Source organism: Rhinolophus sinicus, chromosome 18 (assembly GCF_057876585.1).
Source record: "Rhinolophus sinicus isolate RSI-liver-muscle chromosome 18, RSI-T2T, whole genome shotgun sequence".
Taxonomy (NCBI): Eukaryota; Metazoa; Chordata; class Mammalia; order Chiroptera; family Rhinolophidae; genus Rhinolophus; species Rhinolophus sinicus.
The window spans coordinates 48,280,717-48,307,126 of record NC_142518.1 but is presented as its reverse complement, the minus strand read 5'-3'; the positions used below and the strand labels follow the sequence as shown (position 1 = coordinate 48,307,126).

At 37.1% G+C, this 26,410-nt stretch overlaps 1 protein-coding gene across 2 annotated transcripts; it reads left to right on the top strand.

The window, feature by feature from the left end:
- Positions 1–3,233: 3,233 nt before the first annotated feature.
- Positions 3,234–22,784, top strand: HMGN5 (high mobility group nucleosome binding domain 5). Of its 2 annotated transcripts, XM_074323730.1 has the most exons (6): positions 3,234–3,478; positions 5,198–5,227; positions 5,774–5,803; positions 6,072–6,125; positions 20,004–20,138; positions 21,468–22,784. In XM_074323730.1, the coding sequence occupies exons 1-6, from the start codon at positions 3,464–3,466 to the stop codon at positions 22,221–22,223; spliced, it is 1,020 nt and encodes a 339-aa protein (XP_074179831.1). In that variant the 5' UTR covers positions 3,234–3,463; the 3' UTR covers positions 22,224–22,784. The 2 variants fall into 2 exon arrangements, with proteins under 2 accessions (XP_074179831.1, XP_088651047.1); XM_088794921.1 differs by lacking the exon at positions 20,004–20,138 and having other exon boundaries at positions 3,330–3,478; positions 21,468–22,356.
- The last annotated feature ends 3,626 nt before the right edge of the window (positions 22,785–26,410 follow it).

The window sequence follows — 26,410 nt, the reverse complement described above, 5'->3', positions numbered from 1 at the left end:
TAATACAGAATATTTGAAGACCATTTTTATCTTAACTGCCTAATGTCCCTTTTCTCATAAACACATAATCTTAATATTTTCTTTTGGAGTCTCTCTTAAACACGTTAATGTTGGTACTTTTCCTCTATAATTTTTCATATCATCTTGTGTCATTTCTCAATGGTTACTAAATGGACATGCTAAAACTCCTGTTGGTAGTAGGCATACTTAATACCCAGGAGAAATTAGAGAGTACTGGAGAATTGTCTGGCAATCAACTTTCATAGTCATTAATAAATAATCCAAAAAGAGAAATAAGCCAATGTAATTTTAGGAAACAAATAAACCAATAAAAGTCTAACTTTGACAATTATATAAAAATAAAGACTTTACTAAGAATAATTTATTTAGTAAAATAGTTTTTATAGTTAGTGAATTCTATAGGAGGTATATACTATACTGTGCTGAGAAAATAGGCAAGTGGAACTAAGTATGTAAAATTTTAAGTAACTGAAGTTGTAGCACTGAGTTGTTGGGGAGATAGTGGAAAATATCAAGCTTGCTTGTGTCATATTGAGTGGTACAATCTAAATGATATAGTAGAAGAAGAAGGTAGGATCTTTTAGGGCTGAAATTATTGGAGAAGGCTTTTTTCAAAGAGGTGATATTTGACTGGGGTCTGAACAATTTGGTAAACATTTGCTAGGTGAAGATAGAAGAGACTGGGCTACTGTTGGTGGTAATAATTTAACAAAGGCAAAGAGCCTAGAGCAGGTTGGTTTGTACAAACACCATCCTGGTTCATGGATGCAAAGGAATACATGGGGGGGGTGGTGGTGTCAGGAATTAGAGAAATGTTTCACACAGAAAATTTTCTTATGCATGCATGCATGGCTCTTTTTTCAATCTGATAAGACATAAATCACAGTTGCAACAGGTTAGACTGCATAGAGGAAAAACTGACCAAAAAAGAAAATTGCTGACAAATTTTAAGAGGAATCTTAGAGCTATCTGACCTGCGCCATTTTGCTTTGCTTCCAAACTAGGTTTTACCTCCCAAGGCTCCTCATGACCATTTGTTTCTATCCACTTGGGCTAGGCAATCTGTTCCCTGAACAAAAACAAAGTTTCTCTGCCTCTGCATTTGCTACAATATAACAGTCTATCCAACAGTTAAGAGCCAAGTCAAATAACACCTCCTCAGCAAAAGCTTTCTCCAAAGCTTTCAGTCCTAAACAATAGTCCCCTTCTGTTCTCTGATTGAACTTAGATTGCACCACTTACATGATACAAGCAACCTTGATTTATAAATATGTGTGCATCTGTTTGCTTTACCCTACAAAGTTGTACAAATTCGTAAAGGCAGAAACCATGTAATGCAACTTTTCATGCCACAGGGTTTGCATTTTCATAGGCTACTCTACAAAAACAAAATCCAACTCACAAAATAATGCTAAATAGATACTTGTTGAATGAATATGTTCCAGTGTTGACACACATTTCGTTCCCTTCATGTTTCTCTTTATCCTTATGAAGCACTCCTTATATCGAACCCATTTTTATGCTTACCTTCTAACACTTGGAAAATAAAATGATTGAAACATATCTAGTCTCACCCAATAATGACTTCACCGTAAGGGCAAAAAGAGGCACCTAGAACATCTAAGGATGATACTAATACCTGTGGACAAAAGAAAGCAATTTAAATGTCTTTCTGATTTATCTACTTGAAACACAATGCAATATGAGGTTGGAGGAGGGAAATTGAGCTGCAGTCAAACAATTTTATACTACGGATGTTTAACGCCATACTGTAGGTGCTGGGTAAGAACGGGCAGAAATAAAAATGTGGTTTTCTTCTGTTAGGCTATATTTTAGTTTGAAGGGATGGTTTGGTCTTCTGCAGCAGCTATGAATATTTATTTTTTAAACTGATGATTCCAATTTTTTAATCCATATGAACACAAGTGAAATTCTAACTTTAAGTACCTGTTCAAAAAGTTAATTTCCTTTTTTGGATTTACCTCCCAGAATAGGGATTTGGGTTGTTGGAGCACTTTTAAACCCAATTAGCTTTTACAACAACCAAAGCAAGGCACTGTGAGAAAGGACTTCAGGGATCTGGATCCTCTGTTTTACCCTTAATTATCCTCAAGTACTTTATTTACCAATTTCCACCCCGACTCCCACAACTTTTAGGTCTCAGGAAATAACTTTGGAAGGCAAATAGAAGCTTCTTTTAGAGTAGAAAGCCACTTAAAAATGGATAGGACTAGGGCGAGGCTAGGGAGGCATGCTCCTTATGCACAGAATAGGAAAGGGGCACCCTCATACTCAGTAATGAAGATAAGTATTTAATGCACTATTTTAATGATGTAAATTAATGCAAAAAAGTCCATGATGAACAAAACATCAATTTTTTAAATAATGACAGGATCCTATCCTGCACTTGCATGACTCATCTAAATTGCTTTAATTTCCTGAGTTTTTGGCACATCCTTAAATGTTGCAAAAGAGGTGAGTGCCTTAATCACCTTATTCCAGTCCAGGCTTTCAGTCCTAAACATTTTCATGTATGAATCTCCCCAAGTCTCTTCACTAAACGCCACCTTTGGATTCAAAATCCATTGTATCAGCACTTTTCCTCTGGATAGACCTCTGTTACTACGAACTTCATGCGGGGGTCCCATCGAATTATTGGTGGACTCCCACCAAGTGGAATAACGTTATTTATCAGGTGTCCCCGCCTTCAGGTATCTCCTACTCTTCCAGCTCCCAGTTTTGTTTCTAATTGTGGGAGACAGTCCATTTTGACACCCTCTTCATGCCAGAACCACAATTACAATTCTGCTTCACTCTTTTCTACTTTTGGAATGAATATTCCCCTCAGTTCATTTCCAGCCTCTTGCCAAAGGTGTAATAGAAAAAACGAGCCTACACTCAACCGGGTCTCAAAAGAACTCCGCCCTCCCACCAGGGGAAGAAGTAAAAGTGGAGAGTTTGGGAGACTGTGAAGAAAGCAACTGCAGTGACTTTAGCCTGTCATTACAATATAAAATATAAAAGAAAAAAAACGATCAAGACTACTCTGGCTTTCTCGCTGGGCTTATGCTTGAGCACTTTGCGTCTACAAAGTCCGCGTGCTCCTCCACCCCATCAGCGGTCGGAGCCTGCCGTAGACAGGAGCTTCGGGCAAGTCCGTTGGCCACGCCCCCTAGGCTGGTTACCTCCTCTTATTGGCCTGCTAGCCTGTCACTCTAATCTGGCTCCCACTCCAGCTAACCATTCGCGTAGTTTGGTTGCGTCTTGGTGTGTTTAATGTTGCCAATACGAAGGATTTTTTTTTTTTTTTTGGACGGGGGAGGCGAGTCCAGGTCGTGCTGCAATTAGTTCATTGAAAACTCAGTTGCTCTCCGAACGGGCAGAGACTGCTTTTGGCTTTTTTTCTGCTGACTGTTAAGATCTCCTGTAGAGAGCTGCAACAATGCCCAAAAGAAAGGTAAGTGAAATGGGAAGATAGAAAGGGGATTAGCGACTGAAATACATATTTTCTATTCGGGAGAGATTTTTCTTTTTTTTTTTTTTTTAAAAAAAAAAGCATTTTGGCTTCTAGTTCGACTTTGAGATGTATTGAGTGGAAGGGGAGGGAATGGCAAAGGACGGTCGGTGTAAGGTTTAGGATAGTTTCCCATGCAACTAGTAGTTCACTTTTGACTTGTTTTGTTTAAGGGAAAGAATCGCTTAAGAGGTGTCTCCATGCTGAATTACAAACAGCCATAGCGCTGTGCTGTCGCTTCCTACCCCACCCCCCTTCCTCCGCTTACCCTATTGGAGAACACTTCTCCCAACCACACTTCCAGGCACCAGTTTCCTCCTCAGCCTCCGGCTTTTCTCTGGGAACCGTCCCGTTTGGGGGAACGAAAGCCATGGCTTTCTCCCATATTTGCCTTTGTTCTTCCCGTTTTCTTTTTCCTTTTTTCCCCCTTCCCTCCTCCACTTCTTGTCATGCCAGATGGCTATGCAGTGGTAATCCTGTGCCATTAGGCGGCGCAGACTTCAAACTGTCCTAGAGAAGGGAAAGATTCACCACTGTAATTAGCAACTTTAGGGTTGAGAGACCTGGGGCTCTCCAAACTTTGTCTAAAGGTGTAAACTATTATTGATGTTGGGATAGCATGGATTTGGCCACTTTAGACATACTGAATTGATCTGAACTATTCAAGGGCTACAGGTATCCTGCAAAGCTTCACTTCAAAATTCGTGGCTCCCCTCACGGACGGGAAATAAATTCACGTTCGGTGCTTGTTTTGCGAAAGGAGGCGGGGGGGTCCTTTAGCAGTGAAATTGAACGTTGTTTCATGCTTGATAAAATTGTAAAACGCTGTGCCAATCTATGAATGTTTTGATATTTCTGTTTATCCATTCGCCTTCCCTATTTCTATAACATAGGAATAAGACCGAAATTCCCCGGTGCTCTAGGGCTGTGGTATGAATCGTGCAACAGTTTTATAATTCCCAGGATAGAGAGCTGACACGGAAAGCAGTGGTTTCTAAACACCATCCCCCTTCCTGAGATTCCCGCCACTGCGCGTTTCTAGTCTTGTGCAATAAATAGGTCTTACTATTTTACAGAGCTGACAGCAACCTTGTAGCAGGTAGTGGCGGGAAGTTTTAAAAACGCGGCTGGTTCCTCAGAATAACGCATTGACGTTGTAACAAAGAGGTCCCCCCCCCTCCAAAGCATTGTGGGGGTTGTAGTTCTTGTATGCAGAGCTTGGAGGGGAGGATAGTCCAGAGTTTATAGGGTCAGATAAATACAATTGCATGTCAAACATAAGACAAAACAGGGAAATTGCATGAAACTTCGCCTTCATTCTGCCCGCCCCCACACTTCCTTGGCTTTAACACTGGCTATAGCAGGTGGATATTAAAATTAAAAAGGGTTGTTTTTAGGGCATGCAATGTAAACAAAAGGGTGAAATTAACTATCATTTGTGTAAACTTATGTCTTGAGAAGGCACTTGCATCTTGGTGCACATTTGCACATTAGTAGACGGCAGTATGTAGCTTGCTACTAGGAAGAACACAGCTACTTGAACGGGAATCCAGGTAAAAGTCATAAGCAGTTATATTGCAACTATAATCCATAAGCAGTATTTTCTGGTCTGTATGTTTATATCAATGACCTTATTTCTGTATGCTTTTCTCTTTTGTGTAGGCCGCAGGTCACGGTGACATGAGGCAGGAGGTGAGTTTCTTTAGTTTTAAAATCTGTCCGAAAAAAATACACTCGTTTTGGAAACTTGAGACTCATAAGCAACTGAAAAATAGATGTTGGTTAGTATATTTTACCATGAGTACCAATACTGTATGACAGTGAGCTCTCAGAAATGTAATAGGTATTGAAAACTCCAATCTTCTTGAAATTTAGAACCTTATTGTGATAAGATATGGAGAGAGTTTCTTCCTTTTAAGCAAAGTAATTGCTTTGTCAGTCTACAATAAAGGGCTATATTTTCATTTCTAAATATGCTGCTTGTTACTAGCCATTGTGTTCATTTAACCTAGCAATTGAAGTTTAATTTGGGATTTTGTTTTTCTTACCTGTATGAAGAATCTAAGAGGGAAAAATCAAAACATGTTTCCACTATGATATTTTATCATCTAGTTCATAATTACTTCTTTAATAACAATATTTATGTAATGCTACACTAAATATTTTCACCACAATATAAATAATTCTAGTTTCATGTATCCATAATTCTCTTAACTGATAATGTTTTTTCACTTATAGCCAAAGAGAAGATCAGCCAGACTGTCTGCTGTAAGTAGCCTTTTTAAAAAGCTGCCCTTGTATTGCAAAATTGTCATTTTAAAATTCAGGTAATCCTGGACAATACTATATTTAATACAAGATTTATTTTTAACATTTTAAGAGAAAAACTTTAACATCAAGGAAATGCTTTCTTTCTACTGCTCAGTTTGAACTATACCCATTCATCATAATTAAGAGTTTGAATTTTATTGTTAGTGATCCTTCTTCAATTATGATTTCTTCCCTTTTCCCCCATGACTTCTGTTTTGTGATGCAGATGCCTGTGCCCATTATGCCAGAGTTGAAGCCCAAAAGAACATCAACTACAAGGGTAAATATTAATGCAGTATTGAGAGAAAATTCTTTTCTTCAGAAATAATGTTTTGTAAAAGCACACAGCTGATTATTTTGCTGTTTTTATTTTCTGTTCAGTTAGTAATATGTTACATTATACTCTATGACACACGTAATCCCTTTGAGAAGGGGATATTTATTTGTTCACTGTATTTTGGCATTTTCATTACGAAGAGACAAAAACAAATTTTTAGTTGAATAGACTCGTAAAATGTAATGTTTTTGACATCATATACTCAACAATACCCATCTTCCTGGGAAAAGAAAACATGTAATTGTAGTAACCAAAGTAATGCTTTTTAATAATAATAACTAGCATTACAGTTTGCAGAGGGCTTTCACATGCATTTTTTTTTCAATTTTTCAATTACAGGTGACATACCATATTATGTTAGTTTCAGGTATACAACACAGTGATTAGTCATTTATATAACTTACGAAGTGATCACCCCAATAAATCTAGTGCTCATCTGTCACCATACATAGTAATTACAATACTAACTATATTCCCCATGCCATACTCTACATCCCTGTAACTATTTTGTGTTTATACTAGTTTGTACCCCTTAATCCCCTCCCCCCTTTACCCATCCTCCCAGCCCCACCTCCCAATCCAGTAACCATCAAAATACTCTTTGTATCTATGAGCATGTTCCTGTTTTGTTTGTTTGTTTGTTTTAAACATTTTTATTAGTTTCAGGTGCACAAAACAATGTACTAGTTAGACATTTATCATTTACATCCCTCACACAGTGACAACTCCCCTCCCCCCATCCACTATCCCTCTGACATTTCACACAGCCATTACATTTCCACTGTATCTATTCCTAATGCTGTACTCTGCTTCTTGTAACCATATATACATATATATATATATATATATATATATATATATATATATATATATATAAAATTATAGTTCACATTCATTATTGGTCAGCTTCAGCTTCAGGTGTACAGTGCACTGATCAGGCATCTACATCATCCCTAAGGTGGTCTCCCTAATGAGACAAGTGTCCATCAGATACCCTACAAAATCTTTAAAACATTGTTGATTACATTCCCAAATTGACTTTCATATCACTGTGGCAATCTTGTGGTTACCAACTGTGCTTTCTAATCCCCTCACCTTCCCTCTTATCCCCACCCCCCATCCCACCCAGCAACCCTCAGTTTTTCCTCTATGTCTCTGAAACTGTTTCTGATTAGTTCATTCATTTATTTTTCTTTAGATTCAACATATAAGTGAGATCGTATGGTATTTGTCTTTTTCTGTCTGACTTATTTCATTTAACATAATGTTCTTTAGGTCCATCCATATTGTTGCAAGTGGTAAGATTTCCATTGTATAAATGTACCACAGTTTCTTAATCTAGTCATCTACCAATGGGCATTTCGGTTGTTTCCATGTCTTGGCTATTGTGTATAATGCTGCAATAAACATAGGGGTGCATAAATCTTTTTGAATTAGAGTTTTGGATTTCTCCAGATAGAAACCTAGGAGTGGAATTGCTGAATCATAAGGTACTTCCATTTTCAGATATTTGAGATACCTCCATACTGTTTCCCACAATGGCTGCACCAATCTGCAATCCCACCAACAGTGCACAAGGGTTCCGTTTTCTCCACATCCTCGCCAGCACTTGTTTGTTGATTTATTGATGATAGCCATTTTGACTGGGTTGAGGTGGTATCTCATTGTGGTTTTTATTTGCATTTCTCTAATGATTAGTGAGGCTGAGCATTTTTTCATATGTCTGTTTGCCATCTGTATGTCCTTTTTAGAAAAAATGTCTCTTCCTGTCCTCTGCCCATTTTTTAATTGGGTTGTTTGCTTTTTGGAGTTGAGTTGAGTGAGTTTTTTTAATAAATTTGGGATATTAACCCCTTATCGGATATATCATTGGCAAATATCTTCTCCCATTCAATAGGATGCCTTTTTGTTTTACTGTTGGTTTCTTTGCTGTGAAAAAAACTTTTCATTTGATGTAATCCCACATGTTTATTTTTTCTCTTACTTCCCTTGCCCGAGGGGATATATCAGTAAAATTCTTACTCGGGGTAATGTCTAACTTTCTTGCTATATTTTCTTCTAGGAATTTTATGGTTTCAGATCTTACATTTAAGTCTTTAATCCATTTTGAATTTATTGTTGTATATGGTGTAAGGAGGTGGTCTAGCTTCATTTTTTTTGCATGTGTCTGTCCAGGTTTCCCGGCACCATTTATTGAATAGGCTGTCTTTACCCCACTGTAAGTTCTTGCTTCCATTGTTATACACTGAACGACCATAAAGACATGGATTTATTTCTGGGGTCTCTATTCTGTTCCATTGATCTATGTGTCTGTCTTTATGCCAGTACCATGCTGTTTTGATTACTGTAGCCTTGCAGTAGAGTTTGATGTCAGGTATCATTCATTATACCTCCCACTTTGTTCTTATTCCTCAAGATTGCCGAGGCTATCCAGGGCCATATAAATTTTAGGATTGTATTTTCTATTTCTGTGAAAAATGTTCTTAGTGGTTTGATAGGAATTGCGTTGAGTCTGTATATTGCCTTAGGCAGTATGGACATTTTAACTATGTTAATTCTTCCTATCCATCAGCATGGTATGTGTTTCCATCTATTTGTATCTTCTTTAATTTCTCTCTTCAGTGTCTTATAATTTTATGAGTACAGATCTTTTACTTCTTTGGTTGAATTTATCCCCAGGTATTTTATAGTCTTTGAAGCAATTATAAATGGGATTGTTTTCTTAATGTCTCCTTCTGATATTTTATTATTGGTATATACAAATTCAACTGAATTCTATATATTAATTTTGTATCCTGCTACTTTAATATATTCATTCATCAGTTCTAATAGTTTTTTGGTGGAGTCTTCAGGGTTCTCTCTCTATTGTATCATGTCGTCTGCATATAATGACAATTTTACTTCCTCCTTACCAATGTGGGTTCCTTTTATTTCTTTTTCTTGTCTGATTGCTGTGGCTAGAACTTCCAGCACCATGTTGAATAGAAGTGGAGAAAGTGGGCAACCTTGCCTTGTTTCTGATCTTAAGGGGAATGGGTTTAGCTTTTCCCCATTGAGTATGATGTTAGCTGTGGGTTTATCATATGTGGCCTTTATTATGTTGAGATATGGTCCCTCTATTCTCACTTTCTTAAGGGTTTTTATCATAAATGGCTGCTGGATTTTGTCAAATGCTTTTTCTGCATCTATTGATATGAGCATATGATTTTTATTTTTCATTTTTTTAATGTGGTGTATCACATTAATTGATTTGTGGATGTTGAACCACCCTTGTATACCAGGAATGAATCCCACTTGATCATGCTGTATGATCTTTTTAATGCATTGCTGAATTCTGTTTGCTAATATTTTTTGAGGATATTGGCATCTATATTCATTAGAGATATCGGCCTAGAGTGTTCTTTTTTTGTAGTGTCCTTGTCTAATTTTGGGATCAGGGTGATAGTGGCCTCGTAAAAAGTGTTTGGGAGCCTTTCCTCGTTCCGGATTTTTTGGAGTAGCTTGAGGAGAATAGGTGGTAATTCTTTTTGAATGTTTTGTAAAATTCACCTGTAAAGCCATCTGGTCCAGGGCTTTTGTTTGTTGGGAGATTGTTGATTACTGGTTCAATTTCCCTGGTGGTAATCAGTCTATTCAGGTTTTCCGTTTCTTGTTGAGTTAGCCGTGGGAGGTTGTATGCTTCTAGAAAATTGTCCATTTCTTCCAGGTTGTCTAATTTGTTGGCATATAGTTTCTCATAGTAATTTCTTAAAATTTTCTGGATTTCTGTGGTGTCTCTTGTCACTTCTTCTCTTTCATTTCTGATTTTGTTAAGTTGGGTCCTCTCTCTTTTTTTGTGTGTGAGTCTGGCTAAAGGTTTGTCGATTTTGTTTATCTTCTCTGAAAACCAACTCTTGGATTCATTGGTCTTTTGTATCATTTTTCTGGTCTCTATTTCACTATTTCCACTCTGATCTTTATTATCTCTTTCCTGTACTTCCTTTGGGCTTATTTTGCTGTTCTTTTTCCAGATCCCTTAAGTGTGAAGATAAACTGTTGATTAGTGAGTGACTTTTATTGTTTCTCTGCTTAGGCCTACAATGCTATGAATTTCCCTCTTTGGACTGCTTTTACTGCATCCCATGGATTTTGGGTCATCGTGTTTTCCTTTTCGTTTGTCTCAAGATATTTTTGATTTCTTACTTGGTCTTATGGTTGACCCGTTCATTATTTAGTAACATGTTATTTAGCCTCTATGAATTTGTGTCTTCCAGTTTTTTTTTCCTGTAGTTGATTTCTAATTTCATAGCACTGTGGTCAGAGAAGACAACTGGTATGATTTCAATTTTCTTAAACTTATTAAGACTTGATTTGTGGCCTAACATTTGGTCTATCTTGAAAATGTTCCATGTGCACTTCAGAAGAATGTGTATTCTGCATCTTTGTGGTGAAATGCTCTGAAAATGTCTATTAAATCCAAGTGGTCCAATGTGTCATATAAGGCCATTGTTTCCATATTGATTTCTGTCTGGAAGACCTGTCCCTTGTTTTCAGAGGTGTGTTGAAGTCCCTTACTATGATAGTATTACTGTTAATCTCTGTCTTTATGTCAGTCAATATCTGTTTTATATATTTAGGTGCTCCTATGTTGGGTGCATAGATGTTACTAGAGTTGTCCTGTTGTTGGATCGATTCCTTTATTATATAGTGTCCATCTTTGTCTTTTAATATATTCTTCATTTTTAAGTCTATTTTGTCAGACATAAGTATTGCAACTCCAGCTTTTTCCTCATTTCCATTTGCATGAAATGTCTTACTCCAACCCTTGACCCTCAGCCTGTGGGAGTCTTTTGATCTGAGGTGAGTTTCTTGTATACAGCATATACAAGGGTCTTGCTTTCTTATCCACTCAGCTGTCCTATGTCTTTTGATTGGAGCATTTAATCCATTTACATTTAAAGTGATCATTGATAGGTACATAGTTATTGCCATTTTTTAATTTATAGTTATATTGTTTTCATCTTTCTTCTGTGTACAGAAGCCCTTTTAATATTTCCTGCAATGCTGGCTTTGTGGTAATAAATTCCTTTAGCTTATTCTTTTCTGGGAAGCTCTTTATCTCTCCATCAATTTTAAATGATAATCTTGCTGGATAAAGCAATCTAGGTTGTAGTCCTTTGTTTTCCATCACTTTGAGTACCTCCTGCCACTCCCTCCTGGCCTTCAATGTTTCTGTAGAAAAGTCATTTGATAGTCTTATAGGAGTTCCCTTGCATGTAACCCGCTGTCTTTCTCTTGCTGCTTTTAGGATTCTCTCTTTGTCTTTATGTGACTTGGTGTGAACCTGTTTGGGTTTATCCTGGTTGGAACTCTCTACACTCCTAGGCTTGTATGTCGATTTCCTTCCCCAGGTTAGGGAAGTTTTCTGACATTATTCAAATATATTCTCGATCCCTTGCTTCTTCTCTTCAGCTTCTGTTATTCCTGTGATGTGCATGTTGTTGAACTTGATGTTATACCAGAGTACTCTTGAACTATTTTCATTGCTTTATATTCTTTTTTCATTTTGTTGTTCCATTTGGGTGATCTCTGCTAACTTGTCTTCTAAGTCGCTGAGTTGATCTTCTGCTTCATCTAACCTGCTGGTAATTCCTTCATATGTGTTCTTTCTTTCAGTTTTTGTATTCTTTAGTTCTAATTGGTTGTTCATTGTGATTTCTCTATCCTTCTTTATGTTGTCACTAAGCTCCTTAAATATTCTTATCATCAGTGTCTGATAGGTTGGTTACCTCTGTTTCATTTGGTTCCATTTCTGGCGGTTTCTTCTGTTCTTTTATTTGGGATATGTTTCTTTGTTTCCCCATTCTGGATGACTCTCTGTGTTTGCTTCGAATTAGGTAGATCCCCTTGGGTTCTTGGTTTTTGCTGGGTTATCTTATGTAGTGTGTCCTTTATATTTGACTTGCACCACTTCCTTCTTCTCCTGTGCATGTGCTCCAAAGGTGACTCTTGTGTTGTGTATATTGTCCTGTTAAAGTTGATCTTTAATTGCTTTTGGCTTTTCTGTAGGTGGGATTGACTCCTAGGCTGACTAGTTGTGTGACTTGGCTCTGCCCACAGTGGATGTTCTGCTGCGTGAGGGTTGACCACTCAAATGAAGTTTGGCCCCTATGGCCTCTTGTTTCTGTGGAGAATTCCCTCTGTGTGTGCCCCTGTAGGTCAAACCTGGTAATACTCTGGTTTGGTCTGGAGTTGGCTTCTGGGTGTGTTGAATCTTATGCCTCTTGAGCTGGGCCCTGGTGTACGGTAATTTCAGAACAAAGCAAATCACCAAGCAGAAGAACAACAACAAAGTAAAAACCAAATACACTCACATGTAAAAACAACTGATAACCCACACTCAACCCAGGCAAAATTATCAAAAATACAAAAACCAAAACAAAACAGAAAAAGCAGGGCCAGTGTTGGCTTAAGCCCAACAAGTAATCTCCAGGTTATCCTCTGCTGTACCAAAGAGTCCTCTGTGTCTTGTGCATGCAGAGCTGGCCACCTGGTGTCCAGAGTGACCCTGGGACTGCAGTTTTAGATGAGTGGGGCTATGGGGTCTGGATGGTACTTTTTAGAAAATCAGTGCAGTTTCTGCTCTTGCCTGCACATATGTGCACTGAGAGTAACCCAGCCAGCCCTGTGCGTAGGTCTCCTGAATCTTAGGGGACTTCTTCCGTGTGTGTGTGTGTGTGTGTGAGTGTGTGTGTGTGTGTGTGTGGAGGGTGGGAGATTTCGGAGCTGGTGAAAGCCCAGAGCTGCATCTGTTGCCTACTGCTGACCCCTGGGAGTGTCTCTGCAGTTGTAATTGCCCTGCCCTAGGCAAGCCAGAAAAGGTGGGGACCGGGGATGGATGAGTTTTCTCTCTCCCAGTCCAGCAGTATCACACTCTTCCCAGCCTCTTCCCTGGGTCACAGCTGCAAGCTGGGTCTTCCCCGATCCTGAGCACTAAGGCTCCTCTGTGATCTGACACTACTCCTCAGTTCAGGTGCCAGCTTGAGTCTCTGGAAGGGTGGGGGTAGCATTGGAAGAGTGGGGGGAAGGGGCCCAGGTATGGTGTTTATGTTCTTTGTCCGACCTAGGGCCCAGCTGGAGGTTACTGCCTCAAACGCTGGATATCGTGCTCTCTCGGCGGGAGAGATCAACTGTGAGACAGAGCCCACCTCCTGGCTTTTGTGTTCTCTGTTCTGTCCTGGAATCCCCTGCGTCTCTGCAGCCGAAGCCTGAGTCTCCACTCTGCTCCCTTCCCTCTTCCCCTGCTCGCCCAATTTGCCCACCTGCAAGTAATCCTCGTACGAGTCTCTTAGCTGTTCTGTGTGATGAGCAGAGAGTCCTTTGATGGGTTATAGATGTTCAATTTGTGGTAAGTTCAGGAGGAGAACTCAAGAAGACCACCTGGCTGCCGCCATTCCTATCACCTGTCTCTTGTTTGTTCATTAGATTCTCTAGATTCCACATATAAGTGAATCATATGGCATTTGTCTTTTTCTGTCTGACTTACTCTACTCAGCACCATACCCTCTAGGTCCACCCATGTTGTCACAGATAGCAAGATTTCATTCTTTTTTACGGCTGAGTAATATTCCATTGTATATATGCACTACCTTTTCTTTATCCATTCACCATTGATGGACACCCAGGTTACCTCCGTATCTCGGCTATTGTAAATAATGCTTCAGTGAATATATGGATATACATGTCCCTTTGAAGTAGTGTTTTGGCTTCTTCAGAAAAATACCACAAGTGGGATTACCTGGTCTCTTGTTACAGCCTTTGTTTTAAAGTCTATTTTGTGTGATATAAGTATTGCTACCCCCAATTTTTTTTTTATTTCATTTTCAGGAATATCTTTTTCCATCCCTTTACTTGCACTCTGTGTGTCTTTCAGTCTGAAGCGAGTCTCTTCTAGGCAGTGTATTTAAGGATCTTGTTTTCTTATCCATTCAGCCACCCTATGTCTTTTGATTGGAAAATTTAATCCTTTTACATTTAAAGTAATTGTTGAGAGATATGTAGTTACTACCATTTTATTATTCATATTTTTTATCTTTTTTATACTTCAAGAAGTCCCTTCAACATTTCTTCTAATACTGGTTTGGTGGTGATGAACTCCTTTAGCTTTTTGTTGTCTAAGAAGTTTTCATCTGTCCTTCCATTCTAAATGATAGCTATGCCGGGTACAGTAGTCTTGGTTTTAGGTCCTTGCTTTTCATCACTGAATATTCCGTACTAATACCTTTTGGCCTGCAAAGTTTCTGTTAATAAATCAGGTGATATTCTTATGGGAGCTCCCTTGTAGGTAACTAACTGCCTTTCCATTGCTGCTTTTAAGATTATCTCTTTGTCTTTAACCTTTGACATTTTAATTATGATGTGTCTTGGTGTAGGCCTGTTTGGGTTCATATTGTTTGGGACTCTCAGTGCTTCGTAGGCTTGTATGTCTCTTTCCTGAGCCAGGTTAGGGAAGTTTTCCATCACTATTTCTTTAAATAGGTTTTCAATTCCTTGCTCTCTTTCTTGTCCTTGTGGCACCCCAGTGATGCAAATGTTGGTATGCTTGATGTTGTTCCACAGGCCCCTTAAACTATCCTCATTTATTTTGGATTCTTTTTTCTTTTTCTGTTCTGATTGGTTGTTTTGTGCTACCTTATCATCCAAATCATGATTAGATTCTCTGCTTCATCTAAGCTACTGTTGATTCCCTTTAATGTATTATTTTTTAAGATTTTTATTAAAATATAGCTAACATACAATATTATATTAGTTTCAGGTGTACACCAAAGTTACTCAATATTCATGTATCTAAAGAAGTGATTGCCATGATAAGTCCAGCAATCATCTGACAACATAACACATTATTACAATATTATTGACTGTATTTCCTATGCTGTACATTACATCCCCATGACTTACTTGTTTCATACCTAGAAATTTGAACCTCCCTTTTTAAATTTTTCAATTACAGTTGACATCAATATTATTTTATATTAATTTCAGGTGTACAGCATAGTGGTTAAACATTTATGTAATTTAAGAAGTGATCCCCTTGATTAGTCTAGTACCTATCTGTCACTATATAGTTATTACCATATCATTGACTACATTCCCTATGCTTTACTTTACATCCCCATGACTATTTTGTAACTACCAATTTGTACTTCTTAATCCATTCACCTTTTTCACCCTGTTCCCAACCCCCTCCCATTTATCATCCCAACAAATCTAGTACTCCTCTGACACCATACATAATTATTACAATATTTTTTACTATATTTCTTATGCTATACCCTAAATCCCCATGACTACTTTGTAACAACAAATTTGTACTTCTTAATCTGTTCTCCTTTTTCACCCACCCGCCCAATCCCCCTCCCATCTAGCAATCATCAGTACGTTCTCTGTATCTATGAGTTTCTTTCTGTTTTATTTGTTTATGTTGTTCTTTAGATTCCACATGTAACCAAAATCACATTCAATCTGTCTTTGTTTGACATACTCCATTTAGCACAATACCCTAGATGTCCATCCATGCCTCCGCAGATGGCAAGCACCCATTCCCTTCCATGGCAGAGCAATATTCCATTGTATATATGTACCACCTCCTCTTTATCCATTCATCCATCGACAGAAACCAAGACTGTCTCCACATCTTGGCCATTATACACAATGCTACAATGAACATCTGGATGCACACGTCCCCTTCAAGTAGTGTTTTGGGTTTCTTCAGATAAATAACCAGAGGTGGGATTACTGAGTCTTTCTTTGTCCTTTGTTATAGCCTTTGTTTTAAAGTCTATTTTCTAGTATAAGCTACCCCAGATCTTATTTTTTCATTTTCATTTTCCTGAAATATCGTTTTTCCATCCCTTTCATTCTGTGTGTGTCTTTCAATCTGAAGTGAGTCTCTTCTAGGCAGCATGTGTAAGGGTCTTGTTTTCTTATGCATTTAACACCCTATCTTTTGATTTGAGCAAATTAATCCATTTACATTGAAAGTGTTTTTGTTGATAGATATGTAGTTATTGCAATTTTATTATTCATATTTTTAATATATTTTCCATCTTAAGTCCCTCTAAGATTCCTTGTAATACTGGTTTGGTGATGATGAACTTCTTCAGCCTTTTTCTTGTCTGGGAGCTCTTTATCTGTCCTTCGATTCTAAATGATAGCTTTGCTGAGTTGAGTAACCTTGGTTGTTAAGTCCTTGCTTTTTATCACTTTGAATGTTTCCTGCCAATCCCTTCTGGCCTACAGTTTCTGTTGAGAAATCAGCTGACAGGGTTATGAGATCTCCCTTGTAGGTAACTAACTGCTTTTCTCTTGCTGCTTTTAAGATTCTCTCTTTGTCTTTAAACTTTGGCATTTTAGTTATAATGTGTCTTGTTGTAGACCTGTTTGGGTTCATCTTGTTTGGGACTCTGCCATTCCTGGGCTTGTATGTCTCTTTCATTTGTCAGGGTAGTGAAGTTTTCCACCAGTATTTCTTCAAATAGGTCTTCAATTCTTTGCTCTTCAGGTTTGCAATTTCATCCAATTCTCTTGTCCTTCTGGTACTCCTATGATGTGAATGTTGGTGCACTTGGTGATGTCCCAGAGGTGCCTTAAACTATTCTCACTTTTTTGGATGCTGTATTCTTTGTGCTGTTCTGATTATGTGTTTTCTGCTCCCTTCTCTTCTAAATCACTGATCTGATTCTCTGCTTCATCTAATCTACTGTTGATTCCTTCTAATGTAGTCTTTATTTCAGTTATTGTGTTCTTATTTCTTACTTTTGTTTTGTTTTCTAGCTCCATTTTTATGTTTCCTATTCGTCTGTTGATGTTCTCCCTGAGATCATCGTGCATCCTTATAACCAGTGTTTGGAACCCTGCATCTGGTAGATTGCTTGTCTCCATTTTATTTAGTTCTTTTTATGGAGCTTTGTTCTCTTATTTGGGACATGTTTTTGTGTCTCCCCATTTTGGATTCCTCCCTGTGTTTGTTTCTATGTATTAGGGACAGCTTCTATGTCTCCCTGTCTTAGTACAGTGTCCTTAAGTAGTAGATGTCATGTGTGACCCAAGGGTTCAGTCTGCCTCATCACCTGAGCTGGGTGCTCCAGGTGTGTCCCTTTTGTGGGTTGTGGGTTGTGTGTGCCCTCCTCTTGTAGTTGAGCCTTGGTTGCTGTTTGCACATCAGTGGGAGGGATTGATTCTCAGGCGATGGGTTGTGAGGACTGGCCATGACTACAGTGGAGGAGCCGTTGTGTAGGAGCTGACCCTACAGAGCAAGATTCACTTTAGTAGGGCTCTGGTGCCTACCCAGTTTGCCCTTTGGATGTGTCATTTTTGGAGGAGGTTGAGTGGTACTCTGGTGTGGTCTGAAATTGGCCATGAGGTATGTTTGTTCTGGTGCCTTTTGGTTGGTCTCTGTTGTAGGCCCATGACAGCTGCTGCCTGTGCCCTGCCCAGGGTCACTTGGTATGAACTACAAAGTGATCTGCAAATGGTTTCCACTTGGGCTGGCTTGGAGGTACATGGGGGAGTTCAAGCTGTAAAACATGGTCAGCTGCCACTAGTGCCAAGCTTGGGGCATCTTAGCAAGTGGTAACGGGACACACCGAGGCCAGATACTGCTTGTTTGGGGTTTGTGAACTTTGGAGAGATTTTAGGAAAGTCCACAGCATGAGCCAAGATAGGCTGTATGGAAAAGCAACTTGAAGTGGCTTGGGTGGGCCCCAAAGTTGGGTGGGTGGGGTCTCATGGTATCACCAGGGCAGGACAAACTGTGTTAGCCAGGTTGATGGAGACTTGCATATGGCAGCCACCTGCCTCTGCACACTGAGTGAGGGGAAGGCTTGACATAGGAACAATGGTACCTTCTAGCACTTCTGTCTGGGAGAAAGCTGTCCCTCCAGCTCTCGGCCTGAAGCTGGATAATTCAGTTCCTCACCAAATGTCCCTGGCACCTTTTGAATTGCTGCCTCAACACTGGAGCTCACAGAAAATGAGTCTTTCAGTGAGTAAGTCCCTGCCTGGGCCCTTTAATGGGAATGCCTGGGACTCCAGCAGCCCTCCATCTCACTCAACCACAATCTGCACTGGTTTTCACAGCTAGAAGTTATGGGGACTTCTCATCCTGGCAGACACTGGAACTCTGGACTTGGGAGCCTTGTGTGGGGCTGGGACTCCTTGCTTCCCAGTGGGAACCTCCCCAGCTGAGATATCCCTCCTGATTTTTAACTGCCACACGTGGGTGTGGGACCATTTGGTTCTGCATCTCTGCCCCCCCTACCAGTCTCAACATGGCTGCTTCTGTATATTTTTAGTAATAGGATTTCTTTTCTGCTAGCCTTCAGGCAACTCTCAATAGTTGTTCTGTAGTTTAGCTACAATTTTGAGATGGTCGTGGGAGGAGGAAAGCACAGTGTTTATCTCCTCTGCCATCTTGGAGGAACTTGCTCACGTACATTATTGTTAAATGGACACAGTTAATTATATGTAGGCTTCTATGCTCTGGTGTTATGGCTAAAGACATTAGAAATAGAATAGCCTCAATATTAAGTTCACTTTTCCTCCTGCATTTGTATTTACTTATGTGTAAATGTGTGACAATAATTCAGTTTCATTTCTTTCTTTCAACTGCTTTAACTGAGGTATGATTGATGTTTTAAGGATTGTTTAAAATCTTAAAATCAAAAGTTTAAAGCTATGAGGAACATTAGAGTCATCTAAATCCATCATTTTGTGGTTGAAGAAACTGTAAATTATAGTCATATTTGTAAAATCCTTGACTAAAAGATATTGCTAAAACTAGGGCAAGAGAAGTTTTAGTAATAATAGTAAGTAACAACAAAAGAGAAAGTTTCTTTTTTTTTCTCTGTTTCACATTTCAAGGTTACTATTGTAGAAAATTAGGTACTCAATTTATAGGTTATGAAGATAGTAAACACTGTCTATTTCCTTTAAAAATAGAAGATATTGCTAGAATAAAACAGATACTATATAATCATGTACTTTAAAATACTTTACCCTCCTTGGCTCTCAGTTTCTCATGTGTTAAAAGAGTAAAGACATATCTATATTGCATTTCACAGTTTCTAAACTAATTTCACATATATTTTATCATTTGCTCCTTACATCAAATAAGTAGCAGATCCTGAATTTAAACACAGATTTTTCTGGCCCCTTAACCCAGTACATTACATACATACTTAGGCAAAGAGTTTTCTTGGTAAAACAATCATGATTCAGGTCATCCCAAAACTTGTAGACACAAAGATTGAATCACCTATGTATTCTCTTTCAAGTATATCTAAATTGATAATCTCACTAGTATTTCTCTTAATTATTACCAATGTGAAGGCTTTGTAATCAGCAAAACCTTGCTGCTAATTATTAGACATGACAGAGATAAACTGGCTTCTCTAGTCAAAGAAAGGTAATTTATCAAAGTCTAACCTGATGCTGGCAATTGACCCTGAGCGGCATTTTAACTTGTTGCTTCTCATCTAAAAGAAAATTTCTTTGATTTATATCAGAGGAACGTTATTTATTTATTTATTTATTTATTTATTTATTAAATTTATTGGGGTGAGACAAACAAATGAGAAACAGAAACTCATAGACATTATTTATTTTTAATACTGCTTCAGTTTATAATGAAACTGAAGATGTCAAGTGATAATTTTGTCAATTTAAAGTTTATACAGGTATTTCATAGGTTTTTTTTTTCATAAATTATTACAACTGGGGCTGTTTAATCAATAACCAGTTAAATTGCTATATTTATTTTTATTATTTTGTGCTGCTGGACAGAAAATGAAAACAAAAACTGATATGATGGAAAAAACCACAGATACAAGTACCAAAACCATAGTTGAAACCACGCAAGAAGAAGTTGTTAAAGAATACAATGAAAATGCTGAAAATGGAGAAGCCACAATTATAGAGGTATCTTACAATGCTAACAGATTTGTCTATTTGAAAGTTTAATAATGGGTGCAACTGAAAGAAATCTTATTTGCCTTGTAGTTCAAAAGTTGAAAAACATTAAATGAGGCAGTCTATAATGCCTTAGACCATTCAGGCTGCTATAACAAAATACCACACACTGGGTGGTTTATAAACAACAGAAAGTATTTCTCACAGTCTGGAAGCTGGGAAGTTCAAAATCAAGGTAACAGCATTTTTGGTGTTTGGTGAGGACCTGCTTCCTGATTTATAGATGACACTCTTCTCTCCTGTCATGATGAAAGGGGCCAGAGAGCTCTCTGGAGCCTCTTTTATAAGGACACTAATCACGTTCATAAGGGCTCTACCCTCATAACTTAATCACCTCCCATAAGACCTACTTCCAAATACCATCACATGGGGAATTAGGTTGCATTAGATGAATTTTGGGGTACACAAGCATTCAGTCTGTAGCATATAGTATAATGTAAGTGAGGGGAGAATAAAGAAACTTTAAATATGAGATTTACATGTATGGGTAGTGGGAGCAGTGGCTTAGCATTGCTATTAAGAAAACAATGCCAGTGATCATGATATACTACTAATATAATGACTCTTATTAAATACAGATTTAATTTTCTATTTCCTTTGTCAGTACATGGATTATTTGTAATCCCTTTTCCAGATCATATTTTTCTCTGCCCTAAAGATTGCAAAAGAACTCATTATGTAAATGTTTCTAATAGTTATTGCTTTGCATATTTAATGCATACCACATTTTTTTAGGTATTATAGTAAAACACTGAAAATGGGATGTAGTGCGAAATCTACAAACCAAACCTGTGCATATAGGGAAAATCTTTTGTAAGTGATCCTGTGACAAACGGCAAAATACTTTTCAAGTAGCTTTTTACAAAGGAAACCTAAATTTCACCATTATAGAAACATAATATATTATTTCTTCAAGGAATGTATTTTTGTTTACATGCATGCCACTCATTGAGAATTGCTGATATAAAATATATGTCATTTTTCTGTATTTACTCTATTTCTTCATATTTATAATGGAAGTTATATGAATAAGTTTTCCTGAATTTATTGTTCCAAATATCTATTTGTATATTTGTGTGAAGTTATTAATTAATCCTATTTCTTAGAATTATTTTTCCTTGTGATGTGATATTTAGTAGGCCTTTTCCATGGGAAAATCACTTTTTTGTAAAGGAAGTATTATTATTTCTATAAAACAGATGTAATCCTGTCTAAATATTTAGGGGAAACAATTCTAAATTTACAAATACAATCTTGTTTTTTTCTCTATACGTATAGGCACCAGCTCCTGAAAAAGAACGTGAGGAAGTAAAAGAAGAAAAAATTGAAGATATTGAAGAAGAAGGAGGAAAAAAGACAAAAACAGTCGCAGCAGAAGGAAAAAATGAAAAAGATCAGAAAGGAGATGGAGAAGATCAAATCAAGGAAGAAGAGAAAGGAGAAGATGCAAAAGAGGACAAAGATGGAAAAGATGATGAAGATGGAAAAAAGAAAGAAGATGGAAAAGAGGAAGAAGACCAAAAAGAGAATGGAGATGAAAAAGAGGGTGAAGATGTAAAAGGGAAAAGAGTTGACAAAGAGGAAGAAGACCAAAAGAAGAAAGATGAAAAACAGGGTGAAGACGGAAAGGGGGAAAGAGAAGATGGCAGTGAATCTGAAGGTGAAAAAGATAAAGAAGATGAAGAACAGGGAGAAGACAGAAAAGAGGATGAAGATGGGAAAGAGGGTGAAGATGAAAAAGAGGATGAGGATGGAAAAGAGGAGAAACATGGAAAAGGGGAGGAACATGGAAAAGAGGAAAAAGATGAAGATGGAAATGAAGAGGAAGATGGGAAAGAGAAAGAAGATGAAAAAGAGGGCAAAGATGGAAAACAGGAAGAAGATGGAAAAGAAAAAAATGAAAAAGGAGATAGGAAAGATGGAAGAGATGGGAAAGAAGATAAAAACAAGGCTGAAGTTGAAAAAGAAGTAGCCGAAAAAGAAGAGGTCAAAAAAGGAGATGGAAAAAAAGAAGAGTCTCAGAGTATTATTTAAAGCTGCCCTATATAGTTTCAATAATTTGGTAATGTGTACCTCCATGTTGTAATGTTAATAGAGATGAATATTTTTATCAAATATTTTATAACTGCAGCTTTTCCTTAGTATCAACTGAATTTCAGAACATCTTCATACTGATCATTAGCCACAAAGTTCCTAACATGAAACCTTTATCTATAAACTTTGTGATTGTAATAGTAGAATATATAGAAAAAATACACTTTCAACTTTTTAAGTTATGTATTAAATTTTGAAATTAATTTTACTCCTATATATGTGACAATTTCATTAAGTGGAAAGATCCAAAAAAAGTTTCTTCAAACGTTCTTGTGGTTCTCTAGGATGCTTTTATAAAGAAGGTGAACTATTTTCATGTAATGCTAAGAGTTAGAATTATCTTTCCCAAATATAACTTTATTACTAGTTTGGGAAAAAAATAAAATTGCAATTCCATTTTTAAAAGAAATGCAAATGTCTATTTCAGAAGGGCGGTTCTGATTATGTGTATCCACAAAATTTTACTGGATTCATCTTAATAAAAATTTTCTTCAAAGATGACTGCAGTTTGTTATATCTCCAAAAACATAGTTAATGAGATATTATAATGCTTACTTTTTTCTATTGTGATATTCATGAAAGCATTTAAATGTTTTTGCATTTAGGTAAAATTAATATAACATAAAATTCACCATTTTAAATTACACAATTCATTGGCTTTTAGTATATTCACAATGTTGTACAAGCATCACCACTATCTAATTCCAGACCACCACCACCCCACCCCTCCACACACACACACACACTGGTCCCTGACAACCACTAATTTACTTTCTGTCTCTATGGATTTGCCTATTCTGAATATTTCATATAAATGGAATCATGCAACATGTGGCATTTTGTATCTGCCTTCTTTCACTGGGCATGTTTTGAGTTTCACCCATATTGTAGCATGTATCATTACTTCATTTCTTTTTATGACTGAATAATATATTGCATCAATATACTACATTGATTTGAGTTGTTTCCATGTTTTGTCAATTATGAATAATGCTGCTATGAACATTCATGTGCAAGTTTTTGTGTGCATGTATGTTTTAATTTCCCCTGGGTATATATCTAGGAGTAGAACTACTGGTTCTTGTAATAATTATATGTTTAACTTTTTGAGGAACTTCCAGATTATTACACAAGGTGGCTTCAGCATTTTATATTCTCACTAGCATTGTATGAGGGTTCTAATTTTCCCACATCCTTGTCAATACTTGTTACTGCCTATCTTTTTTGTTACAGCCATCCTAGCAGGGAGTTTAGGGGTGATCAAAATAGTGATTTTGATTTGCATTTTCCTAATGAAGTTGAGCATCTTCTCTTGTGCTTATTGGCCATTTGTATTACCTTCTTTGTAGAAATGTCTAGCAAATCCATTGCCCATTTTTTACTTGGTTTGTCTTTTTAGTGTTAAGTTGTAAGATGTATATATTTTGGGTATAAATCTCTTATCAGATATAATGATTTGCAAAACTTCCATTCTATGGGTTGTCTTTTCATTTTTGATAGTATCCTTTAAATGCACAAGTTTTAATTTTTTTTTAATTAAATTTATTGGGGTGACAATTGTTAGTAAAATTACATAGATTTCAGGTGTACATTAAGTCCAATTTATTGACTTTTGTTGCTGGTGTTTTTGGTGGCATATGTAAGAATCTGGTACCCATCCCCAGAGCACATAGATGTACACCCATGTAAAGAGTTCTATGGTTTTCTCTCTTTTAGGTCTTTGATATGTTTCATGTTAAATTTATTATATGTTGTGAAGTAGAGCTCCAACTTCATTCATTTACATGTGGCTATCCATTTGTCTAAGTACCATTTCTTGAAAAGACCATTTCTCCATTGGTCTTGGCACTCTTCAAAAATCAACGGGCCACAGATGTTTGATTTTATTTCTGGGATCTTTATTCTACATCATTGATCTGTATGTCTGTTTCTTTGCCAGTACCACGCTTTTTATTACTGAAGAACTGTAGTAAGTTTTGACATCATAAAGTATGTGCCCTGCAACTTTATTCTTGGTTGCTCAGGGTCCCATACAGTTCTATATGACTTTTAGGATCAGCTTGTTCATTTCTACAAAACAAAAAGGCATTTGGAGTTTTGATAGGGAGCACAATCAATATGCAGATAAACTTGGGAAACATTGCCATATTAACAAATGTCTTCTAATCCATGAACATGGGACGTCTTTCCATTTATCTGGGGTCTCTAATTTTAGCACTATTTTGTAGTTTTTAGTGTACAAGTCGTGCACTTTCTTGATTAAATTTGTTCCTAAGTATTCTTTCTGATGCTATAAATTGAATTGATCTCCATTTAGGGTTGTTAGTTGTTAGTGTAGAAATACAACTGATTTTTGATTATTGATCTTGTATTCTGCAATTTTGCTTAACACATTTATTAGATTTAATGGATATTTTGTGGATTCTTCAGAGTTTTCCACTTATAAGATCATGTCATCTGCAAATCGAAGCTGTTTTACTTGCCAATTTGGATGCCTTTATTTCTTTTTTCTTGCTTATCTTTCCTGGCTCTAAAAAGGCTTCACATGTGTTAAGAATAAACAAGGAAATACACAAATTCAGAGTACAACTTTCAAAGCATAGACCTCTGACTCTACCTCTTTCCCAGGTCTGACAGGCCCTGCACCATTTCATACCTTCTCTCAAAACTTGCTACAGTAATCAAAACCAACCTGAATGGACTGGTGAAACTTCTAGGTACCTTACCTGGATCTCTCACTTCCTGGCAATATTCTGCAACCACAGAAAATGTACAGTCAACTCCCAACACAGAAATTGTTCTTTTGAGCACCTTAATTCCCTTTCATTGTCAAAGCTAAAATAAAAGTACCAATTCTGTTTTATTCCTTAATATTCCAAGTGACAAGAACTGTGGTAATGAGTAATCTTAACTTTTCAAGTGAAAGCCTACCCTTTACGTTAAGTAGGTAGCCACCTTCACTTTATGACATTGTTTTAACTATATGATAAAATATTCATATAACAATGCCATGGTACAATACAGAAGGATCATCCTTCACACCATGATACCGAAGTAAACTTTTTTCTCCAGATCTCACATTGTTTTATTTCTTGATGTTTTAATTGGATCTTGTCCTTTAGCACCAAAATTTTGCTTCATACAATTCCTCTTCTAAAAGGCTCAATAGTAGTATGTGAAGGGAGGAGTGTAGTAGGGAAATGCTGATTTATAGAAGCAGCACACCATCAGTGTAAGTGAAAGTGGATGCAAATTGTAAATTTATAGCAGAACAATTCTTACTAAAGATATAGAGAAATAGAGAAAGGTATAAAAAAAATCTTCAGGGAACCCCACAGAAAAATTCAAGAAATACATTTGGAGTTTCTTTAGTAATACAGAAGGTGCCAAAAAAATGTATATACATTTTCAGAAAGGAAAAAACTGTGTTAGTTGTAATAATCGATATATACCAATAACAAAAGATGAATACAAGTCACCTGTGACTTCTGCAAATACAAGAGGTGCTCAAAGTGGTTACCATCAGCATCCAGACACTTCCGATGATGGTGAACTACTACTTGAGCATAGCTAACATTTCTTAAAATATGTATACATTTTTTGGCACCCCTGTATAAAGTATCTTTTGTTAATCTCATTGGCAACACAAGTTTTTTGCTAATACACTAATTCATCACAATAATTGAGTATACAGTGCTGAAGTTTTAGTCTAAAAATTTCTGTTGTGACTTTAAAGTGTTTGCCCCATTCATAACCATGAATTTGGCTGGGGTAGGCAGGCCACAGAATAAAAAAATAATGGGAACAACCCTTGAAATCATTGTAATTAGATGGAAAAGTATAATTTAGTCTATTGCTGTACTTTGAGAAATAGGGTTTACTATACACAATTCTTCAGGGGCATATCTGCTGCATAAAGCAAGGCCTATCAATGTTTTCCCTTAATAATGTTTAACATGTTTCATGCTTTTTCATGCTGAACATTATCCTTACTTAAAAACCTGTGTTTGGGATGGTATAAGCAAAGGGAGACAGAACAAGTGCATGTCATAGCTGGATTCTAATTTCATAAACCATAATATAAGTATTATTAATGAGATCACACAGATAAATCTTGACATCATCTT

What these genes read in the sequence shown, in the direction of transcription:
- HMGN5 (XM_074323730.1), top strand. An exon ending in AAAGAACATCAACTACAAGG is followed by an intron (nt 6,126 to 20,003) that starts GTAAATATTAAT and finishes GCTGCTGGACAG; the next exon opens with AAAATGAAAACAAAAACTGA. An exon ending in GAGAAGCCACAATTATAGAG is followed by an intron (nt 20,139 to 21,467) that starts GTATCTTACAAT and finishes CTATACGTATAG; the next exon opens with GCACCAGCTCCTGAAAAAGA.